General features: G+C 43.1%; 1 protein-coding gene across 1 annotated transcript in view; it reads right to left on the bottom strand.

Annotated features, from left to right (window-relative positions):
• TAFA4 (TAFA chemokine like family member 4) overlaps window positions 1–20,169 on the bottom strand; it is a 123,425-nt gene that overhangs the window by 1,133 nt on the left and 102,123 nt on the right. The window contains exons 4-5 of the mRNA XM_072127233.1: window positions 10,480–10,635; window positions 1,688–1,812 (exon numbers count right to left, since the gene is read on the bottom strand). Coding sequence (XP_071983334.1) covers window positions 1,688–1,812; window positions 10,480–10,635 — 281 coding nt within the window. The remainder of the gene's footprint in view (window positions 1–1,687; window positions 1,813–10,479; window positions 10,636–20,169) is intronic.

The raw sequence follows: 20,169 nt of genomic DNA, 5'->3' as shown, positions 1-20,169 counted from the left end.
GGAAAATGGTGCACTACATGTAGGGACACTATTTGGCAAGCAATGTAAATGGGGAACTATATATAGGGACATTGGTGGCTATTGTAAATGGGGTATTATTTATAGAGTTATAAACAAGCACTGCAATTACAGCCCTATATATATGTAGGGACACTGGCTGGCATGGTAAATGAGGCACTATATATGTAGGGACGCTGTGTGGCTGGTACTGTAAATGAGGCCCTATTTATAGGGACTTTTTCTTTCCGGTACTGTAAATTGGGCCCTATATATTGGTAGACTCGCTGTCCAGCACTGTAATTGGGGCCCTATATAGAAGGACACTCTGTACAGCACTGAACATGGGGCACTATTTATAGGGACACTTTCTGGCCGGCACTGTTATTGTGGCACTATTGATAGCTGATCCTGCAGACTGATATAATCCCGTTTTCCCAATAGACTCCTAATATTTTACCATCTGCACTGACGGTAAACACGGTATAAGACGTCGCACTTTGCCGTATATCTATTTGCTCACTTATTATGCATTAAACTCCTTCCCTGTGCCGTGTAGATGCAGCGTCGTCCCTTCTCATTACTATGAGGCGTGCAAGTAGAAAATAAGGAAGAGACAGCAGGGTTTAGGCATACTTTTCTTGTCATTTCAAATTTCAAAAAGTGTTTTCTTCACGCAAGGCAAATGTCTGAGCAAAAATGTGTGCACCCGGAAAGAATATGAAAAAATTCACATGAAATAAAAAGTTGCTGTGCTGGAAAAAAATTGCTTGTAATGTTATTGGAGGTCATCTACGGAGTGTTCACTTTTACTGCACTGCCTCCACAGGAGAAATGTGGTATTACACATTGTCATATGAAATCAATGGCCTTGTAATGTATGTCCTCCAGGGCAAGAGACACTCTCGGTAGCTCCTGCTTCCTTGTTGGGTTATAAGCAGAAGAAGATGACTTCTGTGTCTAGGTCACCTCCCTGATTTTTACCCTATAATCCACATTATTCGGGGATTAGGGCTTCACAGTGAGGTACCACTTGGTTTCTCCCTCTAGCATTCAGGGGCAGCTGGCCGGGGCGGGCCAAGAAATGTTGATGTGTGAGAGAAGTGTGGTCAGAGGACAAGCCAAGGGCAGACATAACATTAAATCGGCTATAGGTCAGGGAATGCTGCACAGGGTCAAGGACAGGAAAAAGAGTTGGGTAACACGGGTCGGGAGTGGTAAAAAGATAACATCTCAGCAGGTACTTTTGCTGGATACTAGAGATACTACGTAACTTGTTACTCAGGAACATTCCTATGGAGTAAGGTGCCTTAGATAAATTTGGCTGGCAGGTTTCCCTGTTGGGCACAACGGCCCCTAAAATGTAGTCATAGCACTGACACAACACCACCATAGGATGAGGAGGCAGGGGCGTAACTACAGCGGGGCCCACAGTGTTAGGGGGCCCAGCCAACCGACCTGCTATCCTAAAAAATGGAAGATGTACATTATTATCAACCTGTATGTATGTGTGTAACAGTATAAATGTGTTTGTATGTACATGTGATAAACATGTGTGAGGTCACATTTTCTAAGGAGGATGGGGGCCCCATGCAGTCTTCTATGGGGCCCAGTCTCTCCTTGTTACACCACTGTGAGGAGGACTCCAGTATTACACTTCTGTATCTTCTATATGGTTCCCATGCCTCACCTTGGTAGTTTTGATTTTGTTTCCACTGCTGCACGACCAGCCTGTGAGATCCGGCAAAACTTTACAGTCCTCCCATTCCATGCACGGCTGCATGTGGCACCACCACTTCTGGATGACAATGGAGGCTAGGGAATAGAAAAGACAATGATGCATCAGTCACACAGCGAGATCCGGATGGACATGGAATGGACCCTCTAAGGAAATCTAAAAAATATGCACATATTCATTCCTATTACAACTATTATGGGAATATGTATCAAAATATATGGTACATGTTTGTGCATGTAACGTGTGTCCAGCATCTGGAGGGAGAAGTGAGTGGTACCTGTGACATGCATACGTGTCCAACGTTTGCAAGGGGAATGAACATGTGTCCTTCAAGAGTGGCATCCAGTGTATAAAAAGTGCGTGCAACATCCCCCACCGGGGTCTAGCCTTTTCTTGGGGCCTGGAGGTAGCTGGGGCCCGCAGTACCTGAGTGGCTGGCGGTTGCGGCCTAAGCACGCTAGTCTCATGGTGCTTGGTATGGGGACCGGAGGGCTGTCCTACAGCCTGGCAGGTCTCCAGCAGGTGGTGTGTGCAAGAAATATGGAGGGAGAGACTGACGTACTGGTTTTCCCTGGGGTAACCCCTGGATAATGGATGGAGAACCCGTGGTGGTAAGCAGCCGTATCCAGGGATCAGATGGAGGCAACGCTGTGCAAATCAACTTCCAGTTCTTTATTGAACAGCAAGCAATGGCCCAAAACGATCAAACAGCAGATTCTGGTTGATGGAGTGGTCATGGAGAGTAGTCCGCAGGAATGGTGCACACAGCCTGATCGTAGATGCAGGCTGAGATGTTTCAGGTGAAACTGCGTCCAAGTTGTGGAGCTGCAGCTCTGGGCTTGAGTTTCCAGACTCGCCCTGGGTGCCAGGCAGTAGGCCTGAGGCACTGGAATGTGCTGCACACTCTGAACAGTGAACAGGGGTTTTTTTTACTCCCCCGGTCAGCTTGTAGCACCTCTCCAATCACACTCCAGCTACCATAACAGTCACATCATTGGCTAATTACACATTTCACAACTAACTGTTGCCTTAACAGGCAGTAGTTTGACTAAGTTTCCCATGTTACAGCTTCTGACATGGAGAGGAACACTTTCGCAACACCTACCTAACCCTTCTGCATCAGCAGGGGTGTTGCATGTGTATAACGTGTGTCCAGCATGTGTGTGTCCACGGTGTGTGTGGCATGTGTTCACTGTCTGCAGGGCCGAGTCCAGCACCAGGCATACCCAAGCATGCCTGTAGATAATAAATTAGTATGGATTTACTGTACCCCACTTTTTAGATGTGGACCCCCTTTCTGCATCCGTCCAGTATAGCCAAGTATTTCCATATACAACCCTCCTGCACTTTCTCATGTAACTAATTTCCCGTGTCCGTGTTTATAAAAGAAAACTCCATTAGAACTAAACCGTCTACACAAATAGAAAAGTGAACCCCAGCCTGTAATTACCCGGTTATTTAAGTAGGTGCGGCGGCTCTACCTATAGGGAGGTATTCAGGCATTGCTTACGATCAGCGGGAAATTACAGCACACATCATGTTGTTCCACAATATAATTACTAGTTTAAAGGCGCGTTCCGACGCTGGAAATTGACGGCTCGCCACCAGCATAGATGGCATACTGTAATTTTAATAATCTCCTAAATAAAAGAGATTTGTGGTGTTTCGCTGGGAAACTGCTCGTTTGTCAGTTGACGGTTTATGTTTTTCCGTTTTTTTTATATAACGTGTTTGTTTAGTGTCACCTTTAAGGACTTGGCGCTTATTATTCGGACGTGTTAATGCGCATTCATGGCGGAAATGGAACAATGTCACAAAGAAGGCAAACACAGCTCATGGGGTCTGCTGGAAAAAGTAATCAGCGGTCAGCGATACATTTACTTCCACATCAATTGCCGATAATTATGGTCGCGCTGTTGATGAAAATTAAGTGGAGAGTTTTAGTCGTGTTTACCTGATTCAGAGTATCACGCACAGTCATGGGAAAGAAAAAGTAGCTAAGTAAAAAGCAGAAATGGACTGCTTAGTGATTGCTGCTGCTTCATTGATCATCAGAAAGTGTGACCACCTCTATAAAAGCAGAAGTTTTGACAGTTGTGGTAAAGAGGATCGATCACCATCTACACTAAACCTAACAATTTCAATGTTGCTGGAATTTTCCATCTTACCGCGGGATCAATGTTTGTTTTAAAGGAATGGTCCACTTCATACACAAAGCTCTTTTAATGACGTTTGGTTAAAAAAACTAAAAATATACTTACTTATATACCATACACGAGTTTCTGCACAACTGTACAGCACTGATTCTGTAATAAATGTATTTATTTTCAGATCTGTATTGTCAAATGGGCAGAATTAGACTGTTTACTTAAGCCCCAGGACACCCACCTTACAGCAGAGAGCATAATCAACATACTGGGAACTGAAAGTATGCTAATTAAGTTTTCTATTGTCAAATGGGTGGTCCTTGCATTAAGCGGAAATCCTGGCCCTGCCCATCTGACAGAGAATGAAACTGTATGGGATAGAGAAAAAATTCCAACTATGACAGAGTCAGTGGAGGGTCAACTATTACAGTATACAAAGAGTTGTAGTTAAAGTAGATGTTTTCCACTAACTCAGGGAGACAGGTAAGTGTTTAATAGTTATTTTAACACATAGCTTCATTAAAAAGAGTTGTGTGAGTGAAGTGGATAACTCCTTTAGAACAAAATATTGGTAATCACTATGGAAAGTTTATGTCATAGCTCAGCTCCCTCTAGTGGTGGTTCCATCAATGTCTTTTTTAACAATTGATCCCATTTGGTTCCATTTTACATTTAGAGATTAGCGTACCAAATGGAGTCCCCCTGGCCAATCATAGCCGTGGCTAGTTGCTAGGAGCATCAATTTGCCATATTGACTGTTTGGCTGCCAATCTGCCAATATGTCTGGGTCAGGCAGCCGAAGACACCGAAACGGACCATCAGTCATCTCTACTTACATTTAAAAAGAGTCCACGCCCCCTTTTCTACTAAGCCACGCCCTCACCCTGTGCAGTAAATTTTTTTCTTACCATGACTATTCTAAATATCCGGAACATTCCGTTTAGAATCTCCTCTGGAATGAGTTAAAAGTAAAATCCTATATTCCAGACTCTGAACTTTTTATCTACCGAAAAACAATCTTGAAATGGGAATAAGTCCGACGTGAGCAAAGATCCAGGAGAATTACAAAACTATGAAAGAAAAGATAGATGAAAGACGACAGTCATGTGAAAGAGCATGTCTGAAGAGATGCTCTGCGGATGAAGAAGAGGAAGATAAATTACTTTATCAGAATGTATAACCCCGGCCTAATCCATCCACTGCAGAGATGGGGAGACGAGTTTATGTAAATCTCTGCCGCTTCTGAACTCAGGACTAAGAATATTCACAGAATCCTCGGATGTTTTACTATATGGTAGAGTTACCTTAGATTGGGGTCAGTTCTAGAGAAATTGGGCACCCAGGGCATCAATCTAAGTAACCCGCAGCTTGTCAGTGAGAGGTGCTTGTATCATTTCAGCAAAGTTACAGCATCGCAAGACTGTAAAATAGCACATAACACCACCATATAGTGCAAAGAAAATGTAACACCACCAAACAGGCAATGCTGCAATATACAAATGGGGGAGATGAATTATGATGTGACAGTGTATGAGACAAACCCCGTCCCCTCTGGCCTTCTGGGCGCAATTCCCGAGTGCATCATGCGCTGTTACAGGCTGGCGCATGCTATGCGTAGTGCCCAGGCACGGGCAGTCCCCACCATTTGCCAGCCCACTGCATGGCCCTATGCCACCCTCCTCTCCACCCAACCAGCGAAGAGGGTGGAATAGTGTAAATCAATCAGTCAATGAATACTGGATTACAAACTTACAAAGAAAATACTGCATGGAGAAAATACTGCAAGGTGAGAGAGATAGATAGATATGAGATAGATAGAGATAGATAGATAGATATGAGATAGATCGATAGATAGATATGAGATAGATAGATAGATAGATAGATAGATAGATAGATAGATAGATAGATAGATAGATAGATATGAGATAGATAGATAGATAGATAGATAGATAGATAGATAGGAGATAGATATGAGATAGATAGATAGATATGAGATAGATAGATATGAGATAGATAGATAGGTAGATAGATAGATATGAGATAGATAGATAGATAGATAGATAAAAAGTAGAAGATCCAGAGCAGCACAGCTAGCGGTGGGTGCAGAAGCCGGTGATCCCTTGGCCAGGGTCTCCAATATAGGTTCAGTGAAGAGGCAGCACTCCTTGTAGTAGTGAAAGGGGTGAAGCTTTATTCCATAAAAAGCGACGTTTCGGTGTACTGTTACACCTTTATCAAGCTTGATAAAGGTGTAACAGTACACCGAAACGTCGCTTTTTATGGAATAAAGCTTCACCCCTTTCACTACTACAAGGAGTGCTGCCTCTTCACTGAACCTAGATAGATAGACAGATAGATAGATAGATAGATAGATATGAGATAGATAGATATGAGATAGATAGATAGATATGAGATTGATAGATATATAGATAGATAGATAGATATGAGATTGATAGATAGATAGAAAGATAGATAGATATGAGATTGATAGATAGATAGATAGATAGATAGATATGAGATAGATAGATAGATAGATATAGATAGATGATAGATAGATAGATAGATAGATATAGATGATAGATAGATATAGATGATAGATAGATAGATATTGATAGATGATAGATAGATAGATAGATAGATACATACATATTACAGTTGATAGATAATAGATAGATAAATAGATAGATATGAGATTGATAGATAGATAGATAGATAGATAGATATGAGATAGATAGATAGATAGATAGATAGATAGATATGAGATTGATAGATAGATAGATAGATAGATAGATAGATAGATAGATAGATAACGATAGATAGATAGATATCTATAGATAGATAGATAGATAGATAGATAGATATAGTTATCACCTAGTAAGACAGCAGTATCTGAAGACATCATTCACAGATGCTGTAAAATACAAGTAACTGAATAAAAGCCGAGTGGAGGAAAGATAAATTGCCTTGTTTTATAATGGAACAGATTGAAGAGCAACAGGAAACTTCATTAATACAAACACAACACGGAGAGCAATGAAGCGCAGTTACAGAATATTCATTTACCGTCGTAGATTACGGCCCGGGACTTATGGCGGGGAATATTATGTATGAGACAAAATAACTACACAATGATTTCTGTCACCACCTCCAGTTCTGCAGGAAACAGACAGAAAATCAAGACGTAATATATTCCAAAAATGAAGTTTAATTTGGATGCAAAGCAAGCGCCCTCTTCTGGTCTCTACTGGGGTTGTACGTTGACTCTATTCCCATACAGTTACAGACCTGAGTATAAAATACAGAAGGAACTATGTGTATTATGTTGTAGTGATATTATATAATAGATGAGTTGGGGAAACCATAGAGATTTCACAACAACTGGTATTAGACTAGTACTTCAGGGTCTGAACTTCAGCATGAAATGACAATGGCACAATGGCCAGTATTAGGCTGGCTCCAAGGAGACTACAATGAGGCAGGAACAATGAGATCTGTCGTGAGCCGGGCACTATCGGAGGCTACTGTATGTATGCTCAGTGACATATGGGCCACAATGAGGCAGGAACTACAGGGTCCAGTGGTGTAATTTTACCCACTGCCAGTGTTAGACTTCCCACCAGAGCAGCAGAAGATCTTCCAGTAGACCCAGACTCCAACCCAATACCGGACCCCAGTGGGCTAAGATAATTTAACCAATTGTGGTGGCTTCTAAGGTCTATTTCCATGGAATTGATGGAAGGTGGACTCTCAGAATAATGTTACTTGGTGCGCCCTAAAAACACCAGTCCTTCAGGTTTTCACCACCTATTTTTGAGAACTAGTTGTGTGTCACAAGTCATACTAATTCTACCTCTATCAAGTACTAGAAGAACCCGGGCAAAAAATACATTTCCCATGTGTACCCAGTCTCAATCAAAGGGAGAAGACATTGGAGATCCCAGCAGGGAGGGCGCACAGAGGGGACACAACCACTGCAACTCATCAACCATGAATCTTCCATTATTTTTGTTGGGGGAGATTTGTGGTTAATAGTAGGATGTCCTATTTTAAAGTTTTTTTAGGGCCGAGCACTAAATATATGAGGATATTGCCTGTAGATGGGAACAATAACAGCAACTGTAAAGCTGCAACTGCTACTATGAGGCTGGAACTGCTAGTATGAGGCTGGACTACTATGAGGATGAAATTACTAGTAGGAGGCTGGAACTGCTATTATGAAGTTGGACTACAATAAGGACGGAACTACCACAATAAGACTAGAACTACTACTATGAGGCTGTTACTAGTTTGAGGTTGGACTAAAGGGAGGCTAGACTAATATGAGGCTGGACTTCCATAAGGCTTGACTACTATAAGGCTGGACTACTATGAGGCTAAACTACTAAGAGGCTGGCCCCTATGAGGCTAAACTACTATAAGGCCGGACTTCTATGAGGCTAACTACTATGAGGCTGGACCACTATGAGGCTAAACTACTATGAGGCTGGACTATTATGAGGCTAGACTACTATGAGTCTAGACTTCTGAGGCTAGATTACTATGTCTATGAGGCTAAATTACTATAAGGCTGGACTACTATGAGGCAAAACTACTATAAGGCTGGACTACTATGAGGCAAAACCACTAAGAGGCTGGACTACTATGAGACTTGACTACTATGAAGTTGAAACTACTACTATGAGACTGGACAACTATGACTGTGGACTAGTACTTTGAGGTTGGAACTACTGCTATTAGAGGGTATTACTATGAGGCTGGACTACTACTATGATGGTGGACTACTATGAGGTTGCAACTACTACTACAAGGCTGGAACTACTACTATGAGAGCGTATTACTAGTGAACCAACAAAGTAGAAAAGTATCAGGAAATGTCACACACAGCCACATGGAAGTCATGTAGTAAGAGCATTGCTGGACTACATACTACTATAAGGCTGGAGTACTTTGAGTGTGGACTACTACCGGTATGAGGCTGAACCCACTACTATGAGACTGGACTACTACTATGAGGCTTAAGCCACTACTATGAGGCTGAACCTACCACATTGAGACTGGACTACTACTATGAGGCTCGATCACTACTATAAGGCTGAACCCACTACTATGATCGGGGCCGGATTAAGGGTGGTGGGGGCCCTTCCAACAATGTTTTTGGAGGTATATAGCCTGCTAGTCCCCTGTAGTATGTAGCCTGACAGCCCACTGTAGTATGTAGCCTGCCAGTCCCCTATAGAAAATGGCAATCTCAGCGTTCTCCCCCAGCGAAGGCAGCTGTATCTCACTGACACAGCTGACATCCTAGACCTCTATGTGCGTTGCGTGCGGCCACGGGCCACTGCGCATTGCACACAGAGACAGTCAGCGACTCAGCTGAGCTGAGTCGCTGACTGTCGGAAACTGGTGGGGGCCCCTTAAAAAGTGAAAGTGGTGGGGGCCCCAGGAGCCCCTCCTTTAATCCGGCCCTGACTATGATACTGGACTACTACTATGAGGCTGGACTACTTTGCCATTAGACTATTTATTGGTAGCATGGCTTAGACTATTATGAGGGTTAGACGATGCTTCTACCCTGAATAAGGTCTTTAGAGTATGACCAGTGGTGGTTTATAAGGTATCTGTTTGGTAAAGCTAGCACCATAGTGACTACATGTATCTCCTCTTTTTGTAGGAAGGACACCATCATTTCACATCCCTCCTCAGGCAGCAGATAGGAGGAGGTAAGATAAAGTGGGCCTCCTACAAAAGCTATTGTGAAAAATGGAGACATCGCCCCCAGGAATCAATTAGGTTTGAGCCTCGATTTTTTACAGTCCAGGTTAATGTGAAGCCATCATGATGGAAATTCACTACATTAACGCGATCAATACACAATATAGAAATATGCCGAGAAAAGTGGCCGGATCAATGCTGACACATTAATATATGGGAGTTCTACGAGCCGATCATATTAATATGTCTGAATGGCTCGGAGGATGATGTATTGCTTCTATTAGCACTAAATGAGCGCTATTTCTATCACAATATCAAGAAAACGTAAAGCTCCTGGGCCCCTGTGCATAAACTAATGGGGCCCTGCCACAACTTACTCATCATGTGTGTTTTATAAATCTCTCCTTAAAGTTTTGGGAAGCCTCCTACAGTTTTGGAAGAGTTGGCATATCCTCTAAGTCCAGTGAAATATTATGCTCTATTACAGACCTGAAACAAGAGGTGTAACCACCATGTAGAGTGTCCATGCCACAAAAACGGGTGTGGTTTCGATAACACAGTTAAAGGACATCTAAAAGACTGTATGCAAATGAACCTGTGGGGCTCCAGGTTCCATTTATACCTATGGAGCCTGGAGCCTCTCAGGCTCATTTGCATACAACCCTTCATCCTGGTGGTAGATGCCCTTTAAGGGTCACAACCATCCCTACAAAATGTATTATTGCGTTCCATGTCTGAGAATTCCACACAGAAGTTGAATTCTAAATAATCAGACAATGTGAATAGGGGATCGATGTCTTTAGTGGAAAACCCCTTTAAATGTCCCAGTTTCCAAAACAACATGCATGAAATATGGAGGCATGATTTCACAGCTCAATGTCTTACCTTCCACACAAGATGGCTGCGCCCTAGTTGTGCCGGCTACCTGTCCCGGGAAACATGAGCACTTCACCGTCTGTGACCGCTCTTCAATGCGGTTTTTATTACAGCATCGATGAACTGCGACCACCTCACACGTCCCCTGCTTCACTTGATAATGACCTGCACAAGATGGACAACAACAAGTTACACATGGCTGCCTCAGCAGTACTCAGAGCTGCCATTTCACTAATAACGTGTCATGAGTTGAGAAGAACATGGTTTCCATCTTCCCGAAATAGCGCCAGTGTTATCCCTAGAATGTGTCTGGTATAGCATTTCAATGCTAATCGCTTCAATGTGACTGACTCTGCTACAGGAAGGCGGCAGCCATTTTGTTGGTAATCTGATCCCTGATTCTAGTCAAAATCGTCGATATTCTGACAGAAAAAAGTGGTCATATTACCTGTAGAAAACCAGAATAATATAACCTGCGATGCCATGGACTATTATGGGCAATTTTTTGGGTAAATTTTGATAAATAAGGGCTATTTCAGACAATTCAAAGAAGATATGACTGGCTGTTTCATGAGGTGACACAAGAAATGCATCATATATGCGATTGTGACCACCTCAACCCCTGGTTTGGCAGATATATATCCATTCTCACAATGTCACCCTCTAGTTCTCATACAGTAATGCATTATTTATGTGCACTATTAGTGCATATACCGAGTACGTGGCCATTGCGGATTCTGCTTCTGCTCCGGCCTGACAGTAATTGCTTAGTGATATCAGGTCATCATCCATCTGCACTCTGCATGACACTTGACTGACTGATGCCCGCCGGGCCCGGAGGGTGCTTTATGCCCGCAGACGCAGTGATGTGGCGCTAATTTAGTGTAAAACATCTAAACACGGATGATACATGAGGCGGATGCGTCCTGATGGCACCTGGAGAAGCTCCTTACAGCCATCTTCTGGCCAGAGATGGGATATTACTAGTAAAACATCTACGGAGTTAAAGGAAATTTCTAAAATATTTGCTGGATGAATAAATTACACACATATCATATCAGCATGACCTTGCAAACCATGCTAAAGGATTAATCGACCAAATCCATATCTTGATTGGTAGAATATGTAATCTCCATGTTGAAAAAAAAAAATCACACACATGTAAATCGGGTTTCTAGAGCCTTATTCACATGCATTGGAAAAGATTTGTATGAATTTATTCCTGCTATGCTGATGAAACCTGTCACAAATTCTGAGGAATGGCTGCAATGAATGGAATCGGGTTTCTCATTGGGAAAATCTGCTGGGATAGAGTCTTCGATGAAAAGACGGATAATATGGATGTTCAAGGTTACACAGTCTAAGAGATGTACTGTTGGTAAGTGTGTAAAGAGTCCTATAAAGGGTTTCCAAAGGTCCGACAGAGGATGTTATGAGTCGGACCTTTGGAAGAGTAGACTCTGAAACGCGTTGAAAATTTTTTTTGTTGTTGGTTTTAACAAGACATCATAAACTTTGAGTTGTATGAAAATATGGACCTTTACTGGATCATTACTTATCAACTATCCCTGGTCCGTGATTGGAGGCTTTTTATCAGGTTTGGATGTTCCTCTGATGGGGTTTATGAAGTTGGATGTTGCTTTCTTTTTACCACTGGCAGAAGACAACTCCATTGGGAGATGATTTTGGGGACAATCCCTTACCACTAGTGTCTATTGATTATACAAAAATCACCATTCTTTCTCCTGTAACCACTGACTCAATGGTCAAGTCAAGACCACATCCCTTTAATGGTGATTGCGTACGAAGGGGCTCATGTACTAAGGGTCCTGCGTCCGCGATTCCTTTGGGTTTTCCCGAATATTTCCGATTTGCACCACAATCTGATCATATTCCCGAAAAACCCGGAGCAATTCGGCCTACGCGATCGGATTGTGGCACATCGGCACCGGCTTTCATGTGACAAAAATGGGGGGGAGTGGCCATCGGACAATTGTGTCACAAGATCAAGCACTCACATGCATCGGGAAGAAGAAGGTGAACTCCGGTGGACCTCGGCGCAGCAGTGACACCTGCTGGATATCGGGAGCACGACCTTAGTATATCCCGGCAGACCCGAATCCTCGTCGGACAACGCGCTGCGGGATCGCGACTGGACCGGGTAAGTAAATGTGCCCCAGGAGGCTAACGGACCCTTGGAAACATCCAACACTGCATAAGTTGGATATTACTCTGACTACTCTGTAGACTGGGAGATAATCAGCACAACTTGTAAATAAAATAATACTTATAGATTATGGAATCGTAATTTAACCTGTCCCAAACCTTTTATAAGTTTTTATAAATTCTGTGTTTCGGGTCAATATGTGACTTGTAGTCTTCACAGATTCTATACTATTCTTCGCAGTCTCTGTCTATGGATTTGCAGTGCGCTTTCATACAGTGGTTTTTAGCCCTAGCTGCTGTGACTCACCCCTCCTCCTCCCCTCTGAATAGACTTCTATGTCATCTCACACCTCAGTGAATTCAGCTGAGATTTCTGAGCTGAGTAAAGCTGAGGGAAGTAGGGAGAATGAGAAAGGCCAAAGTAAGCGAAGGAGGAAGCACTTCCCTCTGATATATTGTTATGTTTCTGGTTTTCACTTGTATTATTTGTCTATGAAAGTGACTATTTAAAGGGGTTTTCCCACCAAACAAGTTAGGCCCGATCCACAGGGTTTGCTGATCAGTGGGGGTCTCAGTGATGAGACTCCCACAGTTCACGATACACAAGGGGATCCGAGGTACCTCCATCAGACCCAACGTCGTTCCCCGCAATGAATGGAGCGGACTTCCGTGCATGACAGATTTGCTCCAGTCATCTCTATAGAGCTGACGAAGATTGCTGAGCGCTAAAAATGAACAACTTCCTAAGAAGATTCCTGGGAAGCTCCTAACTGCACACAGCAGATATCCAATTCCTCTGCTGAAAAGAGCTACAATATGGAGTGTGATCTTAGTGTGATGACACTTGCAGTCACTCGTTGTGTCACCGCACTGAAATCAGACGCATCACCGGCGTTAGTCGCCTCATTCTCGGATCTTTGCAACAACTCATTTCGCTTTGCTAATGTCTTCCTTTTTGCCAAATGCTCATCTGCTAGTTGAAAGACTGCTAGTTTCCTGCTGTTCTCGCAGTTTATCAATGACACCGGCAAGGCCTCCTTTGTGCTGTTTACTTGAGCGCTTCATAAAAGCTTCGATACGAGAAAAGAGGGTTGACGAGCCCAGACGTCTGGTATCAGCAGATGAAAGGGATGAGACGAGGTAGTGCTCTCCATTCACGCGTTTACTCAACGCTTTAAAGAGTTTTGCTTCTTTGGAAGTTAAGGGGAAAAAGAACTTCATGGTCTAGAGATTATATAGGAACACAAAGAACTTGAGCTGCGCTGAGTCTATAGTTACCAGCAAGGTGATTCATACAATTGTTGTGAAGTATCTGACTAGGGTTCCTTAGGCCTACCAGAAAATATCGATCTAGAAAACCACCCAGTGTCTTCTCCTAGTACTTCAGTGTCTTATTATTGTGTCTAATCCTGGTCCACCAGAGGATCTTCTGGTTCTCAGGTGGGCCAGACCAACTCTGTCTGTGGACTGTTTCCTTATTATTTTGTATACCAGAAGATGGTCTTGGTTCTAGCTATAAATTAATCCAATAATAATATTGAACCAGCCCGAGCAGACCTTCCTGGTCTTAGAAGTCTACATGTAGCGTCTTTCTTCTTCTCTAGCCAGACATAAGCTTTGAGCACTTTATAGTGGAGAAATCTGAAAATAGTTGATCATGGGGGCCAACAGATCGTCCAAATTACTGGAAATCCTTTGTAAGGCATCGTATAGAGTCCATATGTAGACAACACCACCTAAGTGGCTACATCCTTTTATTAAAACACCTCTGTCTTGTCAAAGATAGGTGTGCCGCTATAATGCATAATTGCTAGGACTTTTTAATATGCCTTAAAGGTTTTTTTTTAGGATTTTATTTTGATGACCCAGCTGTTCTAGGGTTTCCTCCAGTACTGGATCACATGTACAGAGCCAAATGCAAAAGGCTTTATACACTACATAGTCACCATGTTGAGTTGAGTAGCCGGCAATTCTATGACAAGTCCTTGTACTAGGAATTGCGACTATTTCAGGGCTTGTATGCCAGAAAACTGGGGTACAAGACCTGATAAATCTACCCAATGTGGGTATCATATGTCAATATGGATCCATTGGAAATGAATTTGTCACAACCTCATGAGTTCTATTGTCCTATGGAAGCCATGACTCCGATCAGGATCGGAGCCCAAGTAATGAAAAGTTTGTGGCCACTTAGACTGTGTAGAAGGCCGCACATAACAATGTTTCCATAGCCTCGGATTTACTTGTTTATCCGTCTGTTTCCCTAAGATTAAATGTATGTAAATGTGTTTTTATTTTTATGCCTCTATTTTGTGATGGGTTCCATCCTTCATCACGGCATATGGTTTCTTCTGAAGAGTGGGCAGATGTGAAGACATATTAACACTTTGTCATTTCACTTGCCTACACTTCCATGTGGTGTCACTCAGATTATTTCACAAATCACATTGCTGCACAGTATTTGGCTCTTTTTGCTCTCAGGTTGGTTTGAGAGGTGTCCCATTCTCAGCTCAGTTCAGACCCCAGAGCTTAGTTGATGCTGTTAAAGGCTTTGTAGATCTCAAATACTTATTTTTAGCTGTAGCCCCTGGCAGATAAGGATAAGGTTCCTTGTCTGTTTGTCCATCTCTTATATCTTCTCGCATATCTTATAAATGGTGAGCGTAATTGGAAAGGACTAGATTGTATTACCTAAAAGGAAGGTGGTTCTAGTATAACAATACATAACAATGACTCTCTAAATAACATTGGGGCAGATTTACTTACCCGGTCCATTCACGATCCAGCGGCGGGTTCTCAGACGCTGATTCGTGTCTTCCGGCGATTCACTAAGGTAGTGCGCCCGATGTCCACCAGGTGTCGCTGCTGCGCTGAAGTCCGTCGGAGTTCGCTGAAGTTCACCAAGCTATCCTGGGTGCAGGTAAGTGCGTGTCAAGCGACACATTTTTTAAAAAAATACAGCGGTTTTTATGAATCCAACAGGTTTTCCGACGGCCACGTCCCCGATTTCCGTTGCGTGCATGCCGACGCCGATGCGCCACAATCCAATCACGTGCGCCAAAAACCCGGGGCATTTCACCGCAAAACTGTAATTTTCAGCCAACCTGCCGTAAAAACGCGATTCGGGCCCTTAGTAAATGACCCCCATTGAGTTTAGCTATGGAAACCTGAGAAAAACTTTGTTCTACGTTACCACAATCGGTTTCTCAAACTCCATTTTTCTTTGTTCATGTTTCACCTCATAGGAATTTTTTTTGTATTGGTATATTTTACATTTTTTTTCTCATTAAAAATAAGAAGAACTGGGATTCCTGAAAGCCATACGTGTTAAATTGTGTCAGTCTTTCCAAGAACGTTTCTTGGAATGTAATTACAAAAGAGCTCTAACGTAGCAGACCTTGTTTTCACTCATAGATTGACCTTGAGGATTCAAGCCTGGAGCCCCGGTGACCTTGAGTACCAAAGAGACCCTTGTTAATAACACGTTATTCCATGACCTTCGCTCCCAGCACAATCCCAATTATTTTGTCTTTAAGGTTCTACACTATTTCTCATAGAGTCGATAAAAGAAGGTCCATTTGTTTCCTTTGTGAACCATCTAAGGTGGGATTTATTTGCCTTGCACCTTTTACAGTCAATGTGACTTTCTAGAATGTGTGAAGCGTGTTTTCTGATTTCAGGGTCCACCGGGAGTAAGGTTCAATCCATTGACAGTGGAACAATATCTTTTCTTAGATTTCCGCATAGCACAATGGTCAGTGGCGTCAATTGTGCCTCACACAATCACCATGGGCAGAAAGCCTATTACAGTTGAAGGTAAACCTCTCCTTGTTATCGTACATCACAAAAATGGATAAAAAAGCCAATTTAATGGACAACAGACAAGTCAACATGAAGGAAGATCATGGAACATCACTTCCTCTTATGACCTGTGGTCTGCTCCAGTCACTGATTTGCCAAAACAAGTACCATGGCTCTAATACTGATGTAGACCGGAGAGATTTCGGAACCGGGAACCAAAATAGGGAAAGTACACTTTTCTCTTTTGCGACACCTGTCTTGGTCTACATTCATACCATAGCTATAGGGGTTTAGGAGGGAGTGTTACACCATGTGGCTCCTCTGTCAACAGTAAGACACTAGTACTAAATGCTACATGACTACTCATATGGGACAAGCAAACAAATTGTTTGGGTCAACTGTGAAGCTCCTAGGTACCAGTGAGACGTTCGGGAATGTTCGGGACAATTGCTACCCACCATGGGTAGCACCTGTCCCATTGTCTCACTGATAGCTTCACAGCGTCACAGTTGACCCAAACAATTTATTTGTTGGCTTGTCCCATATGAGTGGTGTGCATATCTAACTGTCCACGCTCCTGGTTATCCACCTAAAATTGGTCAATTTCAGCGGCAAGGTATGTAAATCTGAACCTGCCACTGAATCTTGGTACCTTCGAATTTGTGTGTTTCTTGTGTATTGCTGAGCTATTGAGTATTCTATTCTTGAGTATTGCTGAGCTATTGAGTATTCTGTTCTTGAGTATTGCTGAGCTATTGAGTATTCTGTTCTTGAGTATTGCTGAACTATTGAGTATTCTATTCTTGAGTATTGCTTTCCCTGTGACGTAGGAGTCGAGTTGTATTCTGACTGTAGCTTGTCTTCTGGAATTACTCTGAATACAATTTAGCTACAACTAGAGATGAGCGAGTATACTCGTCCGAGCTTGATGCTCGTTCGAGTATTAAGGTACTCGAAACGGCTCGTTGCTCGGACGAGTATTTCCCCTGCTCGAGATCGAGCATTTAATTAAAAAAACACAGTGAAGAACAATGAAGAATAGAATAAAAACAGTGAACACGGACAGCACGGGGGAGACATCGGACAGCACGGGGGAGACATCGGGCAGCACGGGGAGACATCGGGCAGCACGGGGAAGACATCGGACAGCACGGGGGAGACATCGGACAGCACGGGGGAGACATCGGGCAGCACGGGGAGACATCGGGCAGCACGGGGAGACATCGGGCAGCACGGGGAGACATCGGGCAGCACGGGGAGACATCGGGCAGCGCGGGGGAGACATCGGGCAGCGCGGGGAAGACATCGGGCAGCGCGGGGAAGACATCGGGCAGCGCGGGGGAGACATCGGGCAGCGCGGGGGAGACATCGGGCAGCACGGGGAGACTTCAGTGGAAGAAGAGGAGCGGATCCCGGGACAGCGTATCACCCCGACAAGTAAGCAGATGTGCAGAACATCTGTAATCTATTCTTCACTGTGTTTTTCACTGCGTTTTTCACTTAAATGATCCTGTGTTCACTGTTTTTATTCTATTCTTCACTGTTCTTCACATCTGATAACTTGTCAGGAGATAATATACGCGCGGAACAGTGAATAATAGATTGCAGATGTTTGCATACATCTGATCACTTATCAGAAGACATTCTTTTTCAATTAAATAACACATTTTATTCCTGAACCATGGTCCCTTTGAAAAATGCTCGGGTCTCCCATTGACTTCAATGGGGCTCGTTATTCGAGACGAGCACTCGAGCATCAGGAAAAGTTCGTCTCGAATAACGAGCACCCGAGCATTTTAGTGCTCGCTCATCTCTAGCTACAACCCTAATGACTTCAGCTGATTTATTGCACCTCTGAATCCTCTGGTTTGGTCTTCTACCTGCACACCCACTACTGTAGCCATAGACTTCACACAACGCAGATGCAACCTTGGTCCCCAGCAGGGTAACCTTATTCATTTTCCCAAATCAGGAGCAATTTGCATTAAGAAATGCTTTAATATTGCTTCTGTTGATCTCCTATAGCAGTGGTGGCGAACCTATGGCACAAGTGCCAGAGGCGGCACTCAGAGCCCTTTCTGTGGGCACCCGGGCCATTGCCCCAGCACACCAGACCGGACTCAATGAATCTTCCTCCAGTTCCAAGCACCTTAAAATATGCTGCTTTCAGTCATATTTTGATACTTACTTTGCTACTTGGGACTTTAGGAAGAGGGAGAATGAGTAGACAGGGCCAAATTATCTTTGGAGGACCTCCTGCTGGCCCAACGATTTTCTCTGTGTACAGAGGGACACTGGAAAGAAGCTAAAATTATGAACATTTTCCATGTTTCTACTGTGTTGATGTCCCCAGGAGGTGGATATGAAGCTGTTTAACAGGGAGCAAAAAGTTGCTGCTTTAATTTTTGGATGGCACCTTGTGATAAATAAGGGGGGTTTTGGGTTCAGTTTGGGCACTCGGCCGCCAAAAGGTTCGCCATCACTGTCCTATAGATATAGGAGAATAAAGGAGTGTAACCAGCAAGTGAGGTGCCTATATCACAAAAATGGGGTATAGTGTAGCTAAAAATAGGAGTAGTTTATGTCAAAGGGGATTTTCTCCGCCATTTGGTAGACTCCGGCGTTCCTCTGTGACAACCAGGCTCAGCAAAAGTCACATAAGTAGCTGTCGCCCAGCATTTGCTGCCAAACAGGGAGGTTACACAGAAGAAATCGTATCCATTTTTGTAATTTTACCGGGGAACATTTTGTAGGTGGCATTTCCTTTTAATCTTTTTAATCATTTTATAGAGCCTGAAAAACCTAAAAATATCGACCCTGTCCTCCGCTTTACAGCAGCCGTATAAAGCATATCCTTAATAAAAGTTTAAACCTAATATAGTAGCGTAAGACCCAGACAATCCGGCGGCTTCATTGCGGCAGAGATTGTCATTTTCAGCTCTTTGCCTCTTCATGCGTAAATAAAATCTGTCATTTTCATTTTGTTTTTTTATTTTTGCTCTCCCGCTCATAAAAGAAAAAAAAACTGTTTAATGAGAACTAAGACACACAGAAAATCACCTTTTACGCCGTCTCCAAGTCATTTCGCAAAATGTATCCAATACCCAGCTCAATATAGAAGCAATCACTTCTAGTTATGAGAATGCAGAATTATGTTACATTACTCAGTGCAGCGGAAAGTTTATCTATGTGCTCCTCATTGTAATAACAGCGGGAATTATTATCAGCGCAGGCCTGGTGTTCGCACACGAAAAAAAGGAAATGAATTATTTTCAGGAAGAAAGAAAAACCCACAATGGATTAGAATACAGCGGCGTAGGGGGGGTCTGGGTCTCAAGAAAACGGCATCAATGCATCTAAGAACATGGATCCTGCCTGTAATTTAGGCTCTAAATCCTATACCAGGAGAGTTTTTGAAGTGGCGAGCTTCTGCTTAATTATTTCGGAATACTGGTAACTTGGAGCAGACACATTCGGAACGTGACAAAGAAGGGATACAATTAAGAAGTGGGGTTTAAGAATTTGTAAACGGATAACATTGTTAGAAAATTTGTTTCGACAATGCTGAAAAGATATTCCAGTCTTGGTAAAGAGGCTTTCACTACTTGACAATAAACTAAACCCAAAATTGGGCAGTACGGTGGCTTAGTGATGAGCATTACAGCCTTACAGCGCTGGGGACCTGGGTTCATGTCCCAGGGTCAACATCTGCAAAGAGTTTGTATGTTCTCT

The sequence above is a fragment of the Engystomops pustulosus genome, chromosome 10 (genome assembly GCF_040894005.1).
Source record: "Engystomops pustulosus chromosome 10, aEngPut4.maternal, whole genome shotgun sequence".
NCBI lineage: Eukaryota > Metazoa > Chordata > Amphibia > Anura > Leptodactylidae > Engystomops > Engystomops pustulosus.
The sequence above is the reverse complement of the archived record's forward strand: the minus strand, read 5'-3'. Positions and strand labels throughout refer to the sequence as shown.